The sequence below is a fragment of the Coregonus clupeaformis genome, chromosome 35, assembly GCF_020615455.1.
Source record: "Coregonus clupeaformis isolate EN_2021a chromosome 35, ASM2061545v1, whole genome shotgun sequence".
Classification (NCBI taxonomy): domain Eukaryota; kingdom Metazoa; phylum Chordata; class Actinopteri; order Salmoniformes; family Salmonidae; genus Coregonus; species Coregonus clupeaformis.
Window position 1 is genome coordinate 10,456,472 of NC_059226.1, and position 16,267 is coordinate 10,472,738.

General features: G+C 45.5%; 2 protein-coding genes across 7 annotated transcripts; one reads left to right on the forward strand and one right to left on the reverse strand.

Annotated features, from left to right (window-relative positions):
- Positions 1 to 1,316: 1,316 nt before the first annotated feature.
- On the reverse strand, positions 1,317 to 8,908 carry LOC123482595 (ATP-dependent RNA helicase DDX42-like). The gene is made up of 18 exons (XM_045210800.1): positions 8,831 to 8,908; positions 8,135 to 8,374; positions 7,864 to 8,011; positions 7,651 to 7,712; positions 7,131 to 7,167; positions 6,367 to 6,519; positions 6,145 to 6,249; positions 5,856 to 5,975; positions 5,576 to 5,752; positions 5,356 to 5,484; positions 5,138 to 5,237; positions 4,969 to 5,016; positions 4,769 to 4,866; positions 4,314 to 4,590; positions 3,899 to 4,125; positions 3,686 to 3,796; positions 3,451 to 3,552; positions 1,317 to 3,295 (listed from the first exon to the last, which is right to left on the reverse strand). The coding sequence occupies exons 2-18, from the start codon at positions 8,365 to 8,367 to the stop codon at positions 2,642 to 2,644; spliced, it is 2,781 nt and encodes a 926-aa protein (XP_045066735.1). The 5' UTR covers positions 8,368 to 8,374; positions 8,831 to 8,908; the 3' UTR covers positions 1,317 to 2,641.
- Positions 8,909 to 8,986: 78 nt separating this feature from the next.
- LOC121568896 (STE20-related kinase adapter protein alpha) lies at positions 8,987 to 16,226 on the forward strand. 6 transcript variants are annotated; one of them, XM_045210803.1, is made up of 15 exons: positions 8,987 to 9,085; positions 9,394 to 9,473; positions 9,651 to 9,708; positions 9,928 to 9,999; positions 10,776 to 10,804; positions 12,995 to 13,097; positions 13,247 to 13,368; positions 13,658 to 13,766; positions 13,963 to 14,086; positions 14,157 to 14,328; positions 14,439 to 14,543; positions 14,685 to 14,932; positions 15,019 to 15,061; positions 15,172 to 15,356; positions 15,602 to 16,226. In XM_045210803.1, the coding sequence occupies exons 2-14, from the start codon at positions 9,462 to 9,464 to the stop codon at positions 15,325 to 15,327; spliced, it is 1,353 nt and encodes a 450-aa protein (XP_045066738.1). In that variant the 5' UTR covers positions 8,987 to 9,085; positions 9,394 to 9,461; the 3' UTR covers positions 15,328 to 15,356; positions 15,602 to 16,226. The 6 variants fall into 6 exon arrangements, with proteins under 6 accessions (XP_045066738.1, XP_045066736.1, XP_045066737.1 ...); XM_045210801.1 differs by having other exon boundaries at positions 9,408 to 9,473; positions 15,172 to 16,226; XM_045210802.1 differs by having other exon boundaries at positions 9,433 to 9,473; positions 15,172 to 16,226.
- The last annotated feature ends 41 nt before the right edge of the window (positions 16,227 to 16,267 follow it).

The following is a 16,267-nucleotide window of genomic DNA, read 5'->3' on the forward strand; positions in this document are numbered from 1 at the left end:
AAACAGAGGCGTCACGGTCTATCCTTTTGAGTTTTGAATCAGAGTCTTTACCTGACAAAGTCATGTTAGGATATATCAGTTATCCTGTTAGAGCTTTTGTGCCGAATCCACTGCAGTGTTTCAGGTGCAACGTTCATGGTCATGTCACAGCAGGGAGTAGGAGGGAGATTCCAAGATGTGGGAAGTGTGTAGGAGGGCATTGAGACAGAGGATTGTGTCGTTTCTGTGGAAAAAGCTGAGTGTGCCAACTTTAGGGGTGACCATGTTGCTAGGGATTGGAAGTGTCTGGTGCGAGAGAGGCAGGTTGAGGTGGCCAGAGTCAGAGTAGTGCAGAAGGTGTTGTATGCTGAGGCAGTGAAGAAAGTAGAAGAGGATCCCTGTGAGTAGTAGATCTGTGCCAGCACATAGGGATAGGCCAACGAGTGATATATACTTCAGTAACGTTAGCTTCTTAGCGTTCATAGCAATGGTTATCAACTGTACCGCAGAAATGGAACGTAAATCACAGAAAATAGATGTTCTGTTGGCAGCTGCAGAGAAGTACTTGGGTGTATGAGATTTGACTTCAGAAGAGTTACATGGTGTGTTGAGTGGTGGTGTCCCGGCCTCCCAGGCCGTTGACATGGTACAGGAGCAGATATGGTCAAAGTAGTGGAATGGGGTTTAACGCCAGCCGTTAAACCCCACCGAAGAGGAGAGCGGACGCGAGGAGTATGCAATTGAGATTCTCCCATACACAGGCACACACTTACTCAGTCGATAAGGCTGGACATGGCTGGCGTTGGACCTCACGTGATACTCTGAAAAAGGATACCTATATATATATATATATATATATATATGTGGCAATATACAGACCACAGTCTTTGGTAAAGAAAAGGCAGTCAACTTACCAAAGCCCATATCAAACACCAGTTAACCAGCAGTGTGTTAATCTAAACAGGAGGCCTGTCTGACCATAGTTCAGCTGTAAGCAAGTGGGTCGGATCTGCTAGCTAAAACACCAGGTATATCACTCTCTTCAGGGTGGTGGCATTCTTTTTCAAATGGTAAATCAGAAGACACTGGCCTTTTCTCAATTGCATACTCCTCACGCCCTCCCCCTTCCTCAAAACCCATTGGAAGAGAAGATCAGCGGGGAGGTACCTCTGGATTTCTCATCCAATGGGTTTTGAGGTGGCGGCGAGGAGAGCGGATGCGAGGAGTGTGCAATTGCGATTCTCCCCATGTGTGAGGAAAGAGATGCATCCAGAGTTGTGGCTGGCTATGGGTACCTTCTAAAAAGGTGCCCTACAAACCACACAAAAAGACACCACTAAAAACCACATGATTTTATTAACAAAAATTAGACCATTGAGTAGATACATGTGAAAAACAGTCTTAACCCTATAGTCTATGGAAGTTATATGTACACTGAGGAGCATAAATGCTTTAAGGATTAAATGCAAAAAGGAATTGCCAATGATATCCTCACATTGACAGCTGTTCGTGTCACATCGTGTGAGCGAAATACAGATATATATATATAACAGAGAACCTCACTGGTATTATCATGCCTAAGACTAGTCATTTTCAAGACAGAAGCAGATTCCAAAATTGAAGTTTTTGAAACAGAATGTTATTGAGTTTATGAGAGTTCCGTTTTTCACTTGCAAATAACCACTTCTACAATATCAGGTGTCAAAATGTAGTGAGTGGTGACAAAAGTGGGACCAAGTGAATTGATGTTTATTACAGTTCAGAACCGCTGTGTCAGCTGCAGCTAAGTTTAGAATGCACACCTATAGAACTGCCAATGACAAATGACAAACAGAAAAGGAAACTATAGACAAACAAAACAAACTGCCAAAGCCATTTAAATAAAAAATACTTGACATCCTCCTGTGAATTAACTCAGGCGTAGCTTCACACACACACATTAACAAATACATTTGACATACACTCCACTTTCAAAAGCATAAAAAACACCTAAGTGACACAGAGGCACTTTACTAAGAAGTGAATACAAGATGCAAAGTTCACATAAACACAGATGGATTCACAGGAAGTAGTACACTTATAAAAAAGGAAACGAGATCTGTCAGCAACTTGGGTTGATAATATACACACTCACATTTAGTAGATGTCCATTAGGGCTGTGTGGGGTTACTAAGGGCTAAGAGTTTAACTAGAACAACTGGGGGGTGTCCAGTGAGAAAGGACGTAAGAATACAACAGACATCTCAATCACAGGTGTTTTCTGTGGTGTCAGGACTGCATAACAGCTCCACTGCTCCCTTCTATTGACCAGAAAGATTGATAAACTCACTTATGGTAAGGATAAAACTATCTGGATGTTATATTTACAGTAGATTTCTTTCTGCATGCACAGGTCTGACACCAGGAGTAGAACTCTATCCAAAATCTCCACACAGCTTCAGACAAGCAGACAATCAGGAGCCATGTTACTGAATCCCAAACCAAAGCAGGATAACATATCTTTCCCCTTGCATTTAAACCATGCAGTAGGGTCGGTTCACACATTAACCCTTTAAATTCTGTGCATGTTTCAGCTGAAATGACCAGCTGTGCATCTACAGGCATGCTCATCTAAGAACAGTTGGTTGGTTGCTTTTCAGGACTTGGTGACATGTTCTGTGCTTTAGTTGTCCCACCTACTCTTTTTGCGTTTTGGTGGATCTGGGACTGCAAAGCTGTCTTCCTCTCGGTCACCTCTCCCCTCACTCCTGTCTCCCCTTCCTTCACCCCCTGCCTTGTCACCTCTACAATCTTCTCGCTCTCTGTCCCTTCTACTTCCGTCTCCATTACGACTATCGCCATGGCGCCCGCTGCTGCCATGGCGATCCTTGTCCCCATATCTGTCGCGGTCTGCGTGGCGGTCCCGCTCCCCGTAGCGGTCCCGCTCTCCCCCGCCACTGTGCCGCTCGCTCCTGTCTCTCCTGTCACGATAGTGGCCATCTCCATGGCGACCCCTGTCGTCACCATGTCTGTCACGGGTCCCTTCTCTGGGTGAGGGTGGGGCGGCATACCCCTGAGGAGCACTGGCCTGGCTGTCTGACACAGAGCTCAGGGAGCCAGCGCTGGTGAAGCCTGCCATCTTGGTGCCCATGCCGAGGGCTGCTGGAGGGGCCATGGGTAAGGAGGGGGGCCCACGGGGCCGGTCTGGGCCCTCAGGGGCCCCGGTGGGGATGGAGCTCAGACTGCCAGCGCTGGTCCAGCCTGAAGAGCTACTGGACTTAGTGGTGAGTTTAGGAACCATGCCGGACGCCGCCACAAAGTGGTTCTTATACTGCGACTGAGGAAAAATAGACACATACAACAATTAAAGAGGGACTTCAAGACGTACAGAAAGAATTCATGAGAAAAAGGGATCATTTAGAGCTAACAGATAGGTAGAATGTGTATAAATTAAAATAAGACGGAATAGATAGTGAGTGACAGTTTAGCTACCTGGAAGGCTGACTTCATTGCTGACATGCGGTCTCCCATGGCTCCAGTAGAAGGCTTGCTGTAGCCCTCATAGTTACCCATGGCAGCACCACCACCACGCTCCTGGAGAAACAACAAAATGTCAACAATCACCAAGAGTTACACTATTATGCCACTGATCTACCAACAAGATATAACACTACAACTAACGCAATAACACACCAATTTCTGTTTCAAATAGACATGGCCAACTCACAGAACTTTCAGCTCCCAAGCCTGGCCTCTCTCTGTAGCCCAGACCACCTCCTCCAATGTTCAGCTTCTTTCCTTTGCCGCCCTTGAAGCGTGATTTCCTGAACCAGGGATTCTGAGAGGAATACATCAAAGAAGGTCAGTAAAGACATCATATAAAATTAACCTTTCCATAGCTGTCCTCAATGGTCAGTCGGAGACATGTAGAATGGCTTACCTGCATTGCCAAGTCCATCAGTTCCTTAGAGACGCTCTGATTGGCTCCCTCCAGGTTACGCACAAGGTCTCCTGCAAATGATGTGTCTTTACTGGTGAGAAGGGTGTAGGCAACGCCCTTTTCCCCAGCACGACCTGTTCGGCCAATTCGGTGTGTGTGTGTGTCGATGTCCCGAGCCACGTCATAGTTCACTACTGTGCGTATTGAAGGGATATCCAGACCACGGGCTAGGGAGAAAATGACAAAGAAGGAGTGAAAAATGATAGAATGACAAGTATGTAGGAGCACTGGAATTCAGGCAAAAACAATCAAATCATTGTCAGTGTCTGTGTAATCATACACAGATCTCTGATGATTGGAATGTTGTGCCACATTCAGTCCCCGTCCCCTCGTCTGCAGCCCACCCCCACCTCACCTGCCACATCAGTGGCCACCAGCACGGGCAGACTCTTCTTCTTGAAGTCAGCGATGACCTTGTTCCTCTCGCTCTGGTCCATGTCTCCGTGCAGCAGGCCCAGGCTGTGGCCCTCCTGGGTCAGGTTGGTGGCCAGTTCCTCACAGTTGGCCTTCTTGGTGACGAAGATAAGTACAGAGCCAGAGGAGGTGAACTCCACCAGGCGGCGGGTCAGCCAGCCCCACTTCTCCACCCCGCTGGGCATGATCTCCACTACCTGGGTCACATCCTCATTGGCCTGGGGAGGAAGGATGGAGGATTGAAGAGCATTAGATGACTAAACTCCAGAAAATGTTCTGCCGCCAGCTGGTTGACATAAAAGTCTAACAGGCTGGTTGACTGTTCTGGCAATGTAGAACTTTCAATAAATTGTAGAAGTTGCAATCAGATGGTGTTAGAAGAGCCTCAGGTCTTACCTCTCCGATGTCTCCCTGCACCACACGGATGGGGTCCACCAGGATATCTCTGGCCAGCCTCTCAATCTTCTTACGGAAGGTGGCGCTGAACAGAAGAGCTGTGAGGACAGGAGTGGAGTTAAGGTTCATAGGATGGTGTTGTCTTATCTAAACCGCTAACAAGTGTACATGCGCGCGCACACACACACACACACACTTACTCTGTCGATCAGGTCGGACATGGCTGGCAAGGGATCTCACTTGATACTCTGAAAAATTTTACCAAAAGAATATGATATAAATAGTTGTCAAACCAACTTCAGTAAACAATCTTCTGGCATAGTGGTCATTGGTAAAAAAAAAAAAAGAAAGAACGGAAAGCCAACTTACCAAAGCCCATATCAAACATACGATCTGCTTCATCAAACACCAGGTATGTCACTCTCTGCAGAGAGGTGGCCTTCTTTTTCACATGGTCAATCAGACGCCCCTGTGTGAGGAACAACATACACAACCCAATAAGTGAAATAACCTCAGGGGATTATTTTCCTCCAATACATAAAGACTAAACTCAGTCTACCACAGCGATTGTCAACTAGAGCTCTTACCGGGGTGCACACAACTATCTCTGCCCCCTCCTGAAGAGCCTTGGCCTGCTCCCACATGCTGCCTCCTCCATACACCGCCACCGAGCGCAGAGAGTAGGCTTTCCCAAAACGCTTACACTCCGCATGGATCTGGGGAGCACAACAATCATTTCCAGGGGCTAAGTCAACTTTTTGTCTTGAAAAATTAAAATCCTGGCCCATCTCTCCCTGGCTGTCTTACCTGCTGACAGAGCTCCCTGGTGGGGCACACGATGACTGCAATGGGCCCCTCTCCAGTCTCCAGTTCCTTCTGGTCCATGATGTGAACTAGCATGGGCCAGATGAAGGCTGCAGTCTTGCCACTACCGGTTTTTGCAATGCCAATCATGTCCCTTCCACTCAGGGCAACGGGCACTCCCTACAGGACAGACGGGGAAGAAAATACAGGTGAGGCCTATATGCTACTAAAGCAATATGAAAGTACCAAAAAAAATGACCTAGGAAACAAGCTGCTTAGGTACCTGGCACTGAATAGGAGTGGGCTGGGTGTACTCCGACTTGCGGATTATGTGCATCAGCTGCTCATCAAACCCAAAGTGGGCGAAGCTGGTGGAGAGTTTAGGAGGGGCGGCACCAGATACCTGCCAACGTCAATGAAGCAAAATAAAGAGAAAGAGACAAGAGGCTTTCAGTTAAAGAGACAATGGGATCATACAACACAGTGTCTGTAAATGGTATGTTGGCTAGGATTTTGTGTGGTTTGGGTTTAGATGTGGTTGTATGTGTGTGTGTCCTCTTCCTGACACTTACCCGCAGGTTGAGTTTGTGTCTCAGCTCAAACACCTCTGTGTCTGTCAGGCTGAGAAGCTCCTCATGCTCGTTGTAGAAGTTCCTCTCAAAGGGTGGGTAGTCAATCTGATAGGGGATGACATAAATGTAGGACCTCAGACACTAAAATAAAAATTATAATTGACAAGATAACATATGACTTACTGACTCTTGGGTCAGATAGGTGCAGTATGCAGTTGTTACCTCAGAGTGGTCCATGGGGGGCAGGGGCATGATGATCTTCTTAGTGGTGGGGGCAATGGGATTCCCATCACTGTCATAGTCTATGTTCTCATCCTCGTCCTCTGCGGTCAGCCCAGCCGTGGGATTCTCTGCCATGTAGCGGAAGTAGGCTTCCTGCACAGAGCACAGCCACATGAGTCAACCAGAGTGCAGCTTAAACGCCTAATGTAGCACACATTCATGCAGGCACTCTTACCACTCTCATAACCTGGGGATATACATTAAAATACAGTCAATGGCTAAATGCTCTGATGATCGCCCAGATCAATGTCGGAGTCTATGCCATTTTATGTTTTAACACTTGATTTAAACCCATCTTTGCGTTATTCGGGCTGAAATTGATCAGTGTCAGATTTTATAACCCCTCCCCCTTCACAAAGCAGTAAGAACAGCAACAGTTAATAGGAAACGTTCATTACAGTATGGCATATTTGAAAATAGATTATAAACTATTAATCAACATGCTTAGAATAGGCATGGGTACATTTTCTAATTTTTTTAAACACCAGAAGTATGCATGTAGATATCCCAGAAGGATAGGGTGAAGGATTCAACCTGCAATTAGGTTTGTTAGCATAGTGTGAGAGAGAGCGAGAGAGAGAAAAAAAGAGAGGGAGAGATGTGGTAGGTGGTGAGACTTGGCCATAGATGGGTCGGGAGGGGAGGTTGGGGTCTGGAGGCTCTCTGATCAGTAGTAAATTAGGAATGTTGGATGGATCACTTACTTGTTCATCTTCCTCTTCAATGTCATCACGTATACCCCTGTAAAAACAAGCGGAGAAAAAAAACTTCCCTGCGACTCGTTTGTTCACCCATGATTCCCCACAACCTGTCTAACGTCACGCTTATCCCCTCCCTACAAAGTCGCTATGCAAGGCAGGGTTGATTAGTTACCTACAGTATGGACCAACTGGGGAAATTTAAGGTAATTGAATGGCAAAACAGATTATTTCAAATGAGACAAGCCTTTGCTCCTCAGTGGTGAATGATTGCAGTTGAAGTGGGAACATTCCATCTACAGTATCTTAATAACATGCTAGAGTTTCGGGATGAGAAGAGATTGACAATTTTGACACTTGACCAATAACCATTGAAATATGTGCAAATCAATACACAGGTGCATGGTAAGAATGTACTACACCTGCCTACCTGGTGGCCTTGAATAGGGCTTTTGCTGATTTATATTATTGACAGGTAATTTCGAAAGGCACTGAGCTTAAAAGGTAGAAATTGAAGGGATCTTACTTTTCACACTTCTTCTCCTTCTCTTTTTCCTCCAGTTTCTTCATGTCTTTAGCTGCTTGGTCCTACAGCAGACAATAGGGTGAACAATATACCCCCATGCAATACTTCCCAACAGCTCTGTGACAATAACCCCAGATCTTAAACAAAGGAACTACAGAGAAAATGTGTATATTTCTACATGATCCAGGTCTAAGAGGGGAATCCTTGACTCACCTCCACTTGGGCCATGAAGGCATCCAGAGGATCATCCTCACTGTCTGAACCCCCTACAGACTGGAACTGTTGCCGTGTGGGGGAGTTCTCAGCTGGGATATAGGGTAAATCTGTGCTGCTTGACTCCTCTTCATCATCTTCAAAATACCTGGAAATGGGTTAGGAAAGGTATCACCAGTCAAATGTCATTGAAAACAATGTCATGATCATACTGCATATGAAGCACACCAAACCCAATCGAACACTAAAGGAATGATACGTCTATACTCACGCATTCTCTTCATCAAAATTTGCTCTTTTTGTTCCTATTTTGTAGAATGCAGGGAGTTGCTGGTTCTTGCCATAACCTCCAGCTATCCCTGCACCTCCGAAGGACGTGTGGGATTTCTGAGGCACGCGCAGTTCTTCTTTCTTTCCTCCTCCTCCTCCACCACCACCACCAAGGGAGAATCCTCCAAACCCGAACCCTCGCTTACCACTCGGGCCACCCTTGCTCCAGTTCATAGCGGTCCTACAGAAGCAAGGGGAAAAGAAAGAATATCACATTTGGTATTTGACTGTTGTACATTGATGTTGCATTCCAGTCCATTCATCGCAGGCCTTGTGTGTCACCCACAAACGTCTGCTAAGTGCTAACCTAATCCAAATAATCTCGTAAATCACTGTCTGGGGGATGTCAAAGATTATTTGTGCCTTCTGGCAAATTAAGATAGAAAATATTGCATTAATCTGTATCTAGCCAATTATGGTTGGATCTCATTAATTGGCTTACTAACGTTAGCTAAACTAGGTAGCATGCTACGCTTCTCTAGCCTAAGGCCGCAGCAGCACGACGAAGAAGTGGATATGTGACAAATTATTGACTGTGCAAATATTACTTGTCCAAGGACATTTGCAAAAGCAGTTGAATCTAGAGTACGTTATACACTATATACTTAATTAATGGATGCATGTACTGTTTATTTACCTGTTTTCACTGCCAAATAAATATATGTTTACCACTGCCAAATCTCACAGCGCGACTCGAACGTGTTCTGCGTCACAACTGTGTGTTCATGTAGATTACACGCGACGGATTGCCTCTCACAACAAGGAACCAATCAACGCAAACATGTGAAATTAGTTACCACCCCTTTTCAATAATTGTTGTTTGTTGAAAATGTTAGCTAACTACCTCGCTCCGCCAGATACTAGCTAGCTATTTCTTCAAGTTACCATAACGGTAGGTTACTAGCTATATTTTTTGTATATAGCTAGATTCCATAGCTACCTAGCGTTAGTTTGTTCCTTGACATAGCTATCTACTGTAGCTAGCTAATGTTGTTAGTTAGTTAGCTAGCAGCTAGTTGTCCTGCTAATAAAATGTTTTTGGGCCTATCATACTATTTGTGAAATGGTTTTCACATATTAGATTTACAGTACAACTTAAACTATTCTATAAGTAATAGGTAGGTAATAGCTAGCTACCTGTCTTGTTCTAGCTAGTTCATAGCGAAGTAATGCTTATGCTTTCCTCTGTTAATGTGTTAGTATTTATTTTGGAGGCATTCTTTCTGGATGGGGTTTCAGCGGTTCTAGCTGCCACAATCAACAGATCCATGTCTTTTCTGGTGAGTGAACTCCGTTAGCGCTCCCCTGCCTGTTGGCATTAGAGCCCAGTCTAGAAAAGGTATCAAATACTTGTGCTGAATCTTTACCAGTCAGTGTCACAGCAATGATCAGTTACTGGAGAAGCGATTTACCTGTGGTATCTGCCCTCTCTCTTTCTTTCTTCCTCTCTATCCCAGCGTTGGGTCTCAGAGAAATTGAGCGTGGAGAGCCTGAGGGATTTGGAGTTTTTTGGAGGTAAGGTCAAAGGTGATGCTGAAAAGGCTTCCCCAATCAACTGCTGCTTATACACAAGACTTATCATCAGCTATGTAGTTGCCCAACCCTCATACAGAACCTGCTAGCTATATCTTAAGTGCAGCTTTGCTTTCAAAACAAGATATTATTGCATTGCGCAGTTTTTAAAAAGCAACACCCTCTAATAAACAATTGGAATAATACAATTTAAACCTACAGGAATCCAATCAGCATTGGTTCTTTGGCAATATGCGGATGGATACCGCTGTCTCCCACATAGATTCAGGACACGTAAGAACTACTGCTTGCTTCGATGTTTTGCAGGTGTCAAATGTCTCACTGTACCATACATGTGTGCGATGAAGAGAGTTTGTTCCAGTGTGATGTGTCCTTGTCTGACAGACTTGATCAATGCAGTAAATGTGCAGCCTCAGAATACTGCATGTCAGATTCATATTCTGTTGCGCCGTCGGTCTTTGTAGTATATATGAAGTCGATATGATACTTAGGTCAAATATTTACGGAAATCATATTTTAAGGGAAACATATGTAGGTCTGTTATTAGACACTAACATGAGGATATGAAAGCGTTGTCAATTTATCAATGGTTGAAGAATCAGTTTTCATAAAGAGAGAAACTGAATAGCTAGTCTATGACAGATATAGGCCTAATGCTGATTTTACTGTATGTATCCTATAAGGGGGGGTTGAACTTTGCATCATCTTTATATTCCTGTGAGCTCAGCTCATCATTGCATCATTGTTCGTTCATGCACTTGATTTCAAGTTTGTTTTTGGCTGCTTCCTGTTCCCATGGCAATGCATAATCACTGAATCCCGCTGGACTGAATCCTCACTGATTTAACAGATTCATCTAATTAGCCTAGACTGAATCCTCCTTGTGACAGGAGCCAGCCAGCAGCATTGATCCGACTCCTGCAACAAACACCACATGCTATACTTTACACTTACAGTGTACCTAAGGGTTCCCGAGCTGCTCTAAACACAGATCCTTCTCGTGTGTGTGTGTGTTTGTGTTTGTCATTGATGTGGTTTCTCTACCACAGAGCAAGCTCAGGGAAGCTCTCACAGGAAAGTAAGTGCGGTACTCCAGTCACGGCTTTTGATCGTTCCATCTGCCTGTTTGTGAGGGTGTAGCCAACGTGAATGAATTCACAAGCCCTGTGTGCTTTTGTGCATGGGCATCTGATTTTCAATGCTGTGCTGTATGTGCTTTGTGTTTTGAGGCCCATCCTACTTCACCCACCAGGGTTTCCTATTGGGGGAGTAGGGAGATTGGTAGAGCTTACAGTAGTGACATCCTGTTGATGAGACATGGTTTATAGGGGGTTGGGTTGGAGGAGAGAGCAACTGAGGTTGTTAAGTATGAAGGAAAGATGTGATCAGTATGTGGATAGATGGATCACCCCATTAATACTACTTGTTGCCTGATGGCTCCATCGGTTGCTCCAGAGATCAAAACAAACAGTCCTTCCTGATTCATAAAGTTGACCACAGGTCCGCTCCATAGCAGGAGTAGTTTGTGTCTTTAGAGTGGGCAATGACGGGTCATCCGTAATTACCAGGCTTAATTGACCTGCACTTGTCTTTTACGGCTGTCATGGAAAAGGGCTGTTTCGTCTCAGCTGACAGATAATCTCCCTGTAATGCTGGCCTTAATGGGCCCTTAGGAACCTCAGTGTGGTCTTAATATGGTGGTGTTACTGTTTGCTTTATGGTTTCTGTTGTTCTTCACTGAAAGTCCTCACTAATTTTGACTGAGCCTGTTTCATGTTTGTGAAGTAGTTTAAGTCTGAAGTGTGGACACTCTTTGTCTGTGGCCTGTGTTCACTGTAGTTCTCCCTGACTAGAAAGCAGAGGGCATGTAGGTGGGTGGTGGGAGGGTATGAGCAACTGGGGTTATTTGTTCATGTCTAATGTGTCACTGTTGTGGAAATCTCTGCATCCACCAATGGTTGTGAACTGGAGTTGGATGGAATGGATGGAGTTCCATGTGTTCTGTTTTTGGCAACGCATGGCAACTCCGTCTGAGTGATTTAACGTGATGGCATCTACCTCGCAATGCTGGCTGGAAATTGGTAGAGAAATGGTTATTAAGCTGTTACTACATTTAAAAAAAATTAATAACCTCATACATTTAGGCCAACACCCCATACCAGGGCAATACAGAGGGACCATTTTGGTTGCATATGCATCTAAATATTTTACTATTACCTGGAATTTTAATTTGGGAGCACCAGTGCCCCTGTGGGGGGAAAAACTATTTTGTAATTGTTGGCAATTCTTATATAAAATAAATAATTGGTCATTTAGCAGACACTCTTATCCAGAGCGACTTACAAGAGCAAATAGGGTTAAGTGCCTTGCTCAAGGGCACATCGACAGATTTTTAACCTAGTCGGCTCGAGGATTAGAACCAGCGACCTTTCAGTTACCGGCACAATGCTCTTAACCACTAAGCTACCTGCCACCCTTATCATTAATACCTTGAATATTTTTCATTGTGCTCCTACATTTCTTTATGTGCTCCTACATTTGTTCAACTTAGGAGCACATGTGATCCTTGTAAAAAAAAATGTCACCATAGAGCCCTGCATACATATTTTTTTTCCAGTCAAGCATTTTGAAAGTGATAGTATGAATCTGAAAATACGTTGTTTTTTTTCTGAGCATCTTTTAAGACTGTTATTGGATCCCTGTTTTGTAATTTGAGGTGAAACACACCAGATACACAAGATCCTCACGTCTACGCCCAACAATGGGAGTCGTTGTCCCAAATGTGGGAAGGCAGGCGACAAGCTTAAGTCCAAAACAAGCCCATAGAAATGCATTGGGCTTATTTTGGACATATTTTGGCAAGAGTGACATTTCTTGCTTCATCTCTTCCTCTCTGAACACACTCATACTATTTTTTTGGGGTGCCCACTCTGCATGTATCTAACCATGAGCGTTAATGTTTCAAGCACTATGGTGTGATGAGGTTTAGAGAAGGCATGATTCATAAATGATGTAGCTTCTTGCTTATAATATGCCACCAACAGAATTCAAACCTGAAGTTAATGTTCTCCACTCAGGTTCCACAAATACTGCTCGTACACACTCCGTTCTGTAGTCTGACTGTATATGATTTAGCATCAACCATCACGTCTGACCAAGCCTTTGCAAGCCACTCTCACAATGCCACAAGTAACACCCAACACTAAGGGCCAATATATGCTATCATTTCCAAAGCTAACTCCTTCCCTGTTGCCGCCTCTCCCCCCAGGCCCATGAAGACAGCCACGAGAGCCTGACCTCACTCCCACGGCGGGACACCATGGGAAGCTTCCTCCCTGACAGCAGCGCCTATGAGCTGCTAACCATCATAGGTCAGTCAGTTTGTCAGTCAGTATCAGGCTTCCAACCTCAGTGACTGGGCTGCCAAGGTGCTTGTTGTTGAATACATTGTTCGTGCTCCTGTCTCTAGTCTAATTTTGTGTGTGCGCTTGGTGTGTGTGTGTGTGTTTTGCTGTGCTAGGTCGAGGCCTAGAGGACTTGATGACCGTTAACCTTGCCAGATACAGACCCACAGGGGAACACGTAGCAATCCGTCGGATTGACCTGGAGTCCTGCACCAATGAAATGGTCAACTACCTGCAGGTCTGGACCTATCACCATCCATCTATCATTCTACCATCCATCTGTCACATTTCCCTTTGCCTCTGCCAGGCAGACTGACATCAGTCAAATCATCCTTCTCTTTATATCCCTCTCTTTCACTCCTCCCCTCTGAATGCATTCATCCCTTGATTTATGACATCACCTGTTATGTAATCCAACCTCTCATCTCAGTCTGTCAAATTTGTATCTATTAGATATAACTCAATGTAATGTCTCTGTTTCTCTCTGTCCATTAAACCTAACCCAGTGTAATCTCTGTCTCTCTCAGGCTGAGCTCCATGTATCTAAGCTGTTCCACCACTCCAGCATCCTGCCCTACAGGAGCATCTTCATAGCAGAGAACGAGCTGTGGGTCATCTCTCCCTTCATGGCCTATGGTGAGGATTCACAGACAGGAGAGCACTCACTGTAACACTACTCTGGTCCTAGTCAAATGTAGTCAAAAGCTAAATGTAGATGGGAGGACTCTAGTTACCATTCCCAGACAAAAGTAATTTGTCTCCACCTAACCCTACTATTATCACAGTCCTCTGTGCTCTCTCACTGACTAATGTAGTGTCTAACATGTCCTAGGGTCGGCCAGAGACCTGATCAGCACCCACTTCACTGATGGGATGAATGAGCTGGCCATCGCCTACATCCTACTGGGCATGCTCAAAGCCCTGGAGTACATCCACCACATGGGCTATGTACACCGGTAAGTACACACAAGCACAGGACTTTTCATGCAGGAATGTGACATGGCGTCTAATTGTGTGCGTGTTTAGGAGCGTGAAGGCCAGCCACGTGTTGATCTCGGTAGACGGTCAGGTGTGTATGTCTGGTCTGCGGAGCATCATCAGTCTGATCCGTCACGGCCAGCGGGCCAGAGTGGTCCATGACTTCCCCCAGTACAGCATCAAGGTGCTGCCCTGGCTCAGCCCAGAGGTGCTGCAGCAGGTAACACCATACCACACCTGGCTAGCATACAATACCTTGCTTTTGGTATACTATAATACCTTTGTTTGTATCGGTCAACCCTAAGTAACCACTTGTTGTGTGTGTGTCAGAATCTGCAGGGATACGACTTCCGGTCAGACATCTACAGTCTTGGCATCACAGCCTGTGAGCTAGCCAATGGACACGTGCCCTTCAAAGACATGCCAGCCACACAGGTGACTAGTGGCCTGATCAACCCCGCACCCTCTCTTGCTTCTGAAAGATCATTTATATTCTGCTTCTCACTTGACTGGCCACTCTCTCTCTGTCCATTCCTCTTCCTCCCCTCTGTCCTCTTCGTGGTCTTCGGTCTTTAGATGTTGCTGGAGAAGCTGAACGGGACAGTCCCCTGTCTGTTGGACACCACCACCATCCCCCCAGAGGAGCTGACCATGAAGCCCTCCCGCTCTGGGGCTGACTCTGGGATCTGTGAGGGCCCCAGTGCCGGAGGGGCCCACCACTCTAACGGAGAGCCCTCCTCGGGGAGCCACCCCTACAGTCGCACCTTCTCTCCCCACTTCCATGCTTTTGTGGAGCTGTGTCTGCAGAGGGACCCAGAGAAGAGGTGAGCCACGCCAAGCTGGGCTGCTGGTCCTCACATTGATTGTTATGAATTTTAGCTCATTTAATTGTGTTTATTTCCCCCCTCAGACCCTCAGCCAGTGCTCTCATTGGTCATTCCTTCTTCAAACAGGTGAGTAGGATCTAGCTCCTCCCTCCTCAACAGTCATGTAAAAGCTTTATTCATTCACACAACACTTGATTATTAGAATCCCAATGAGATATGTTTCCATTCTTCCCTAGATCAAGCGTCGGCCATCGGAGGCTCTGCCTGAGCTGTTCCGGCCCGTGACACCCATCACCGGCTTTGAGAGTACCCAGCCGCAGGACTCTGCCTCTGGGCTGGCCAGCCTGGAGTCTGGCCTCAGCCACATGGATGTGGATGACTGGGACTTCTGACCAGAGGAACAGGAAGCAGACGAGGAGAGGTGTGTGTGTGTGTGTAGTAACCAAGAGATTTTAACAGGAGACGCTCTGAGAAGACTTCGGACTGGATTTACGTTTTGTTCTTATTAAATGTCCCATGTAAATAATTTAAACTAAGGAGTTACTTCTCCATCTGAGTTTAAAAGCCAGCCGCCATCTTGCTATCGCTCTAGTCTAAAAGATGCATGAGCAGACAGACCCTTGCACTGAATGACACCTAATTCCTCTCACGCACACATCTCTCCAGATTCTACTAAAAGCTCTGGACCCATCGAGGAACAGTATGGGGGAGTATGTCCAGTTGGCTCTTTCACTTGCCAATGGAGATGTTCCATTAAAGGTAGAGCAGGGAAACTCTACCTCTTATTTGATCTGAGCTGCACTCGACTTGGCCCAATCTAGAGCCATCTGTTCACGTTACCAAGACCAGGAACTGACGCTCCGACCGCATTACCAAGGGTTGATCCAATCAGCCATCTAGCCAGCACAACAGATGGAAGATTCCAGAAGTTTGTCCCAAGGCTATCACGAACCAGACAGTGTTTGTATTTCCTCACAGCTGAGAGAAGAAGCTCTCATACTGAACCACCAGTTTTACAGGAGAGGGAAGACAAAAAACATATGTTTCTACCTGAAAACCTGAAGATAGCAAAGCTAGTTAACACTAGACTGTGCCAACTGAGGTCCATGTATTTGATTAATCTTCCTGTTACTGGCCACTTATGTCCTGCAAAAAAGTGAATGTTACAATGGTGCTTGTTTCAGATAGTTTGTCTAGGTTTCAGGAAGAGAAGAGGGGAAGGTGTTGAGCAGGGGAGGGAAAGTGTTGGGAGTGTCAACTATTTTACTTGATAATAAATACCTTTCACCTCGGGGCTCTCGCTGTCATTGTATTATAAGGAATCAGTCAATA

What these genes read in the sequence shown, in the direction of transcription:
- LOC121568896 (XM_045210803.1), top strand. An exon ending in CCCACATAGATTCAGGACAC is followed by an intron (nt 10,000 to 10,775) that starts GTAAGAACTACT and finishes TCTCTACCACAG; the next exon opens with AGCAAGCTCAGGGAAGCTCT. An exon ending in GTCATTCCTTCTTCAAACAG is followed by an intron (nt 15,062 to 15,171) that starts GTGAGTAGGATC and finishes ATTCTTCCCTAG; the next exon opens with ATCAAGCGTCGGCCATCGGA.
- LOC123482595 (XM_045210800.1), bottom strand. Translation starts at nt 8,367, where the DNA reads ATGAACTGGAGCAAGGGTGGCCCGAGTGGTAAGCGAGGGTTCGGGTTT. An exon ending in AAGGAGAAGAAGTGTGAAAA is followed by an intron (nt 7,168 to 7,650) that starts GTAAGATCCCTT and finishes TTGTTTTTACAG; the next exon opens with GGGTATACGTGATGACATTG. An exon ending in CCACTCCTATTCAGTGCCAG is followed by an intron (nt 5,753 to 5,855) that starts GTACCTAAGCAG and finishes TCTGTCCTGTAG; the next exon opens with GGAGTGCCCGTTGCCCTGAG.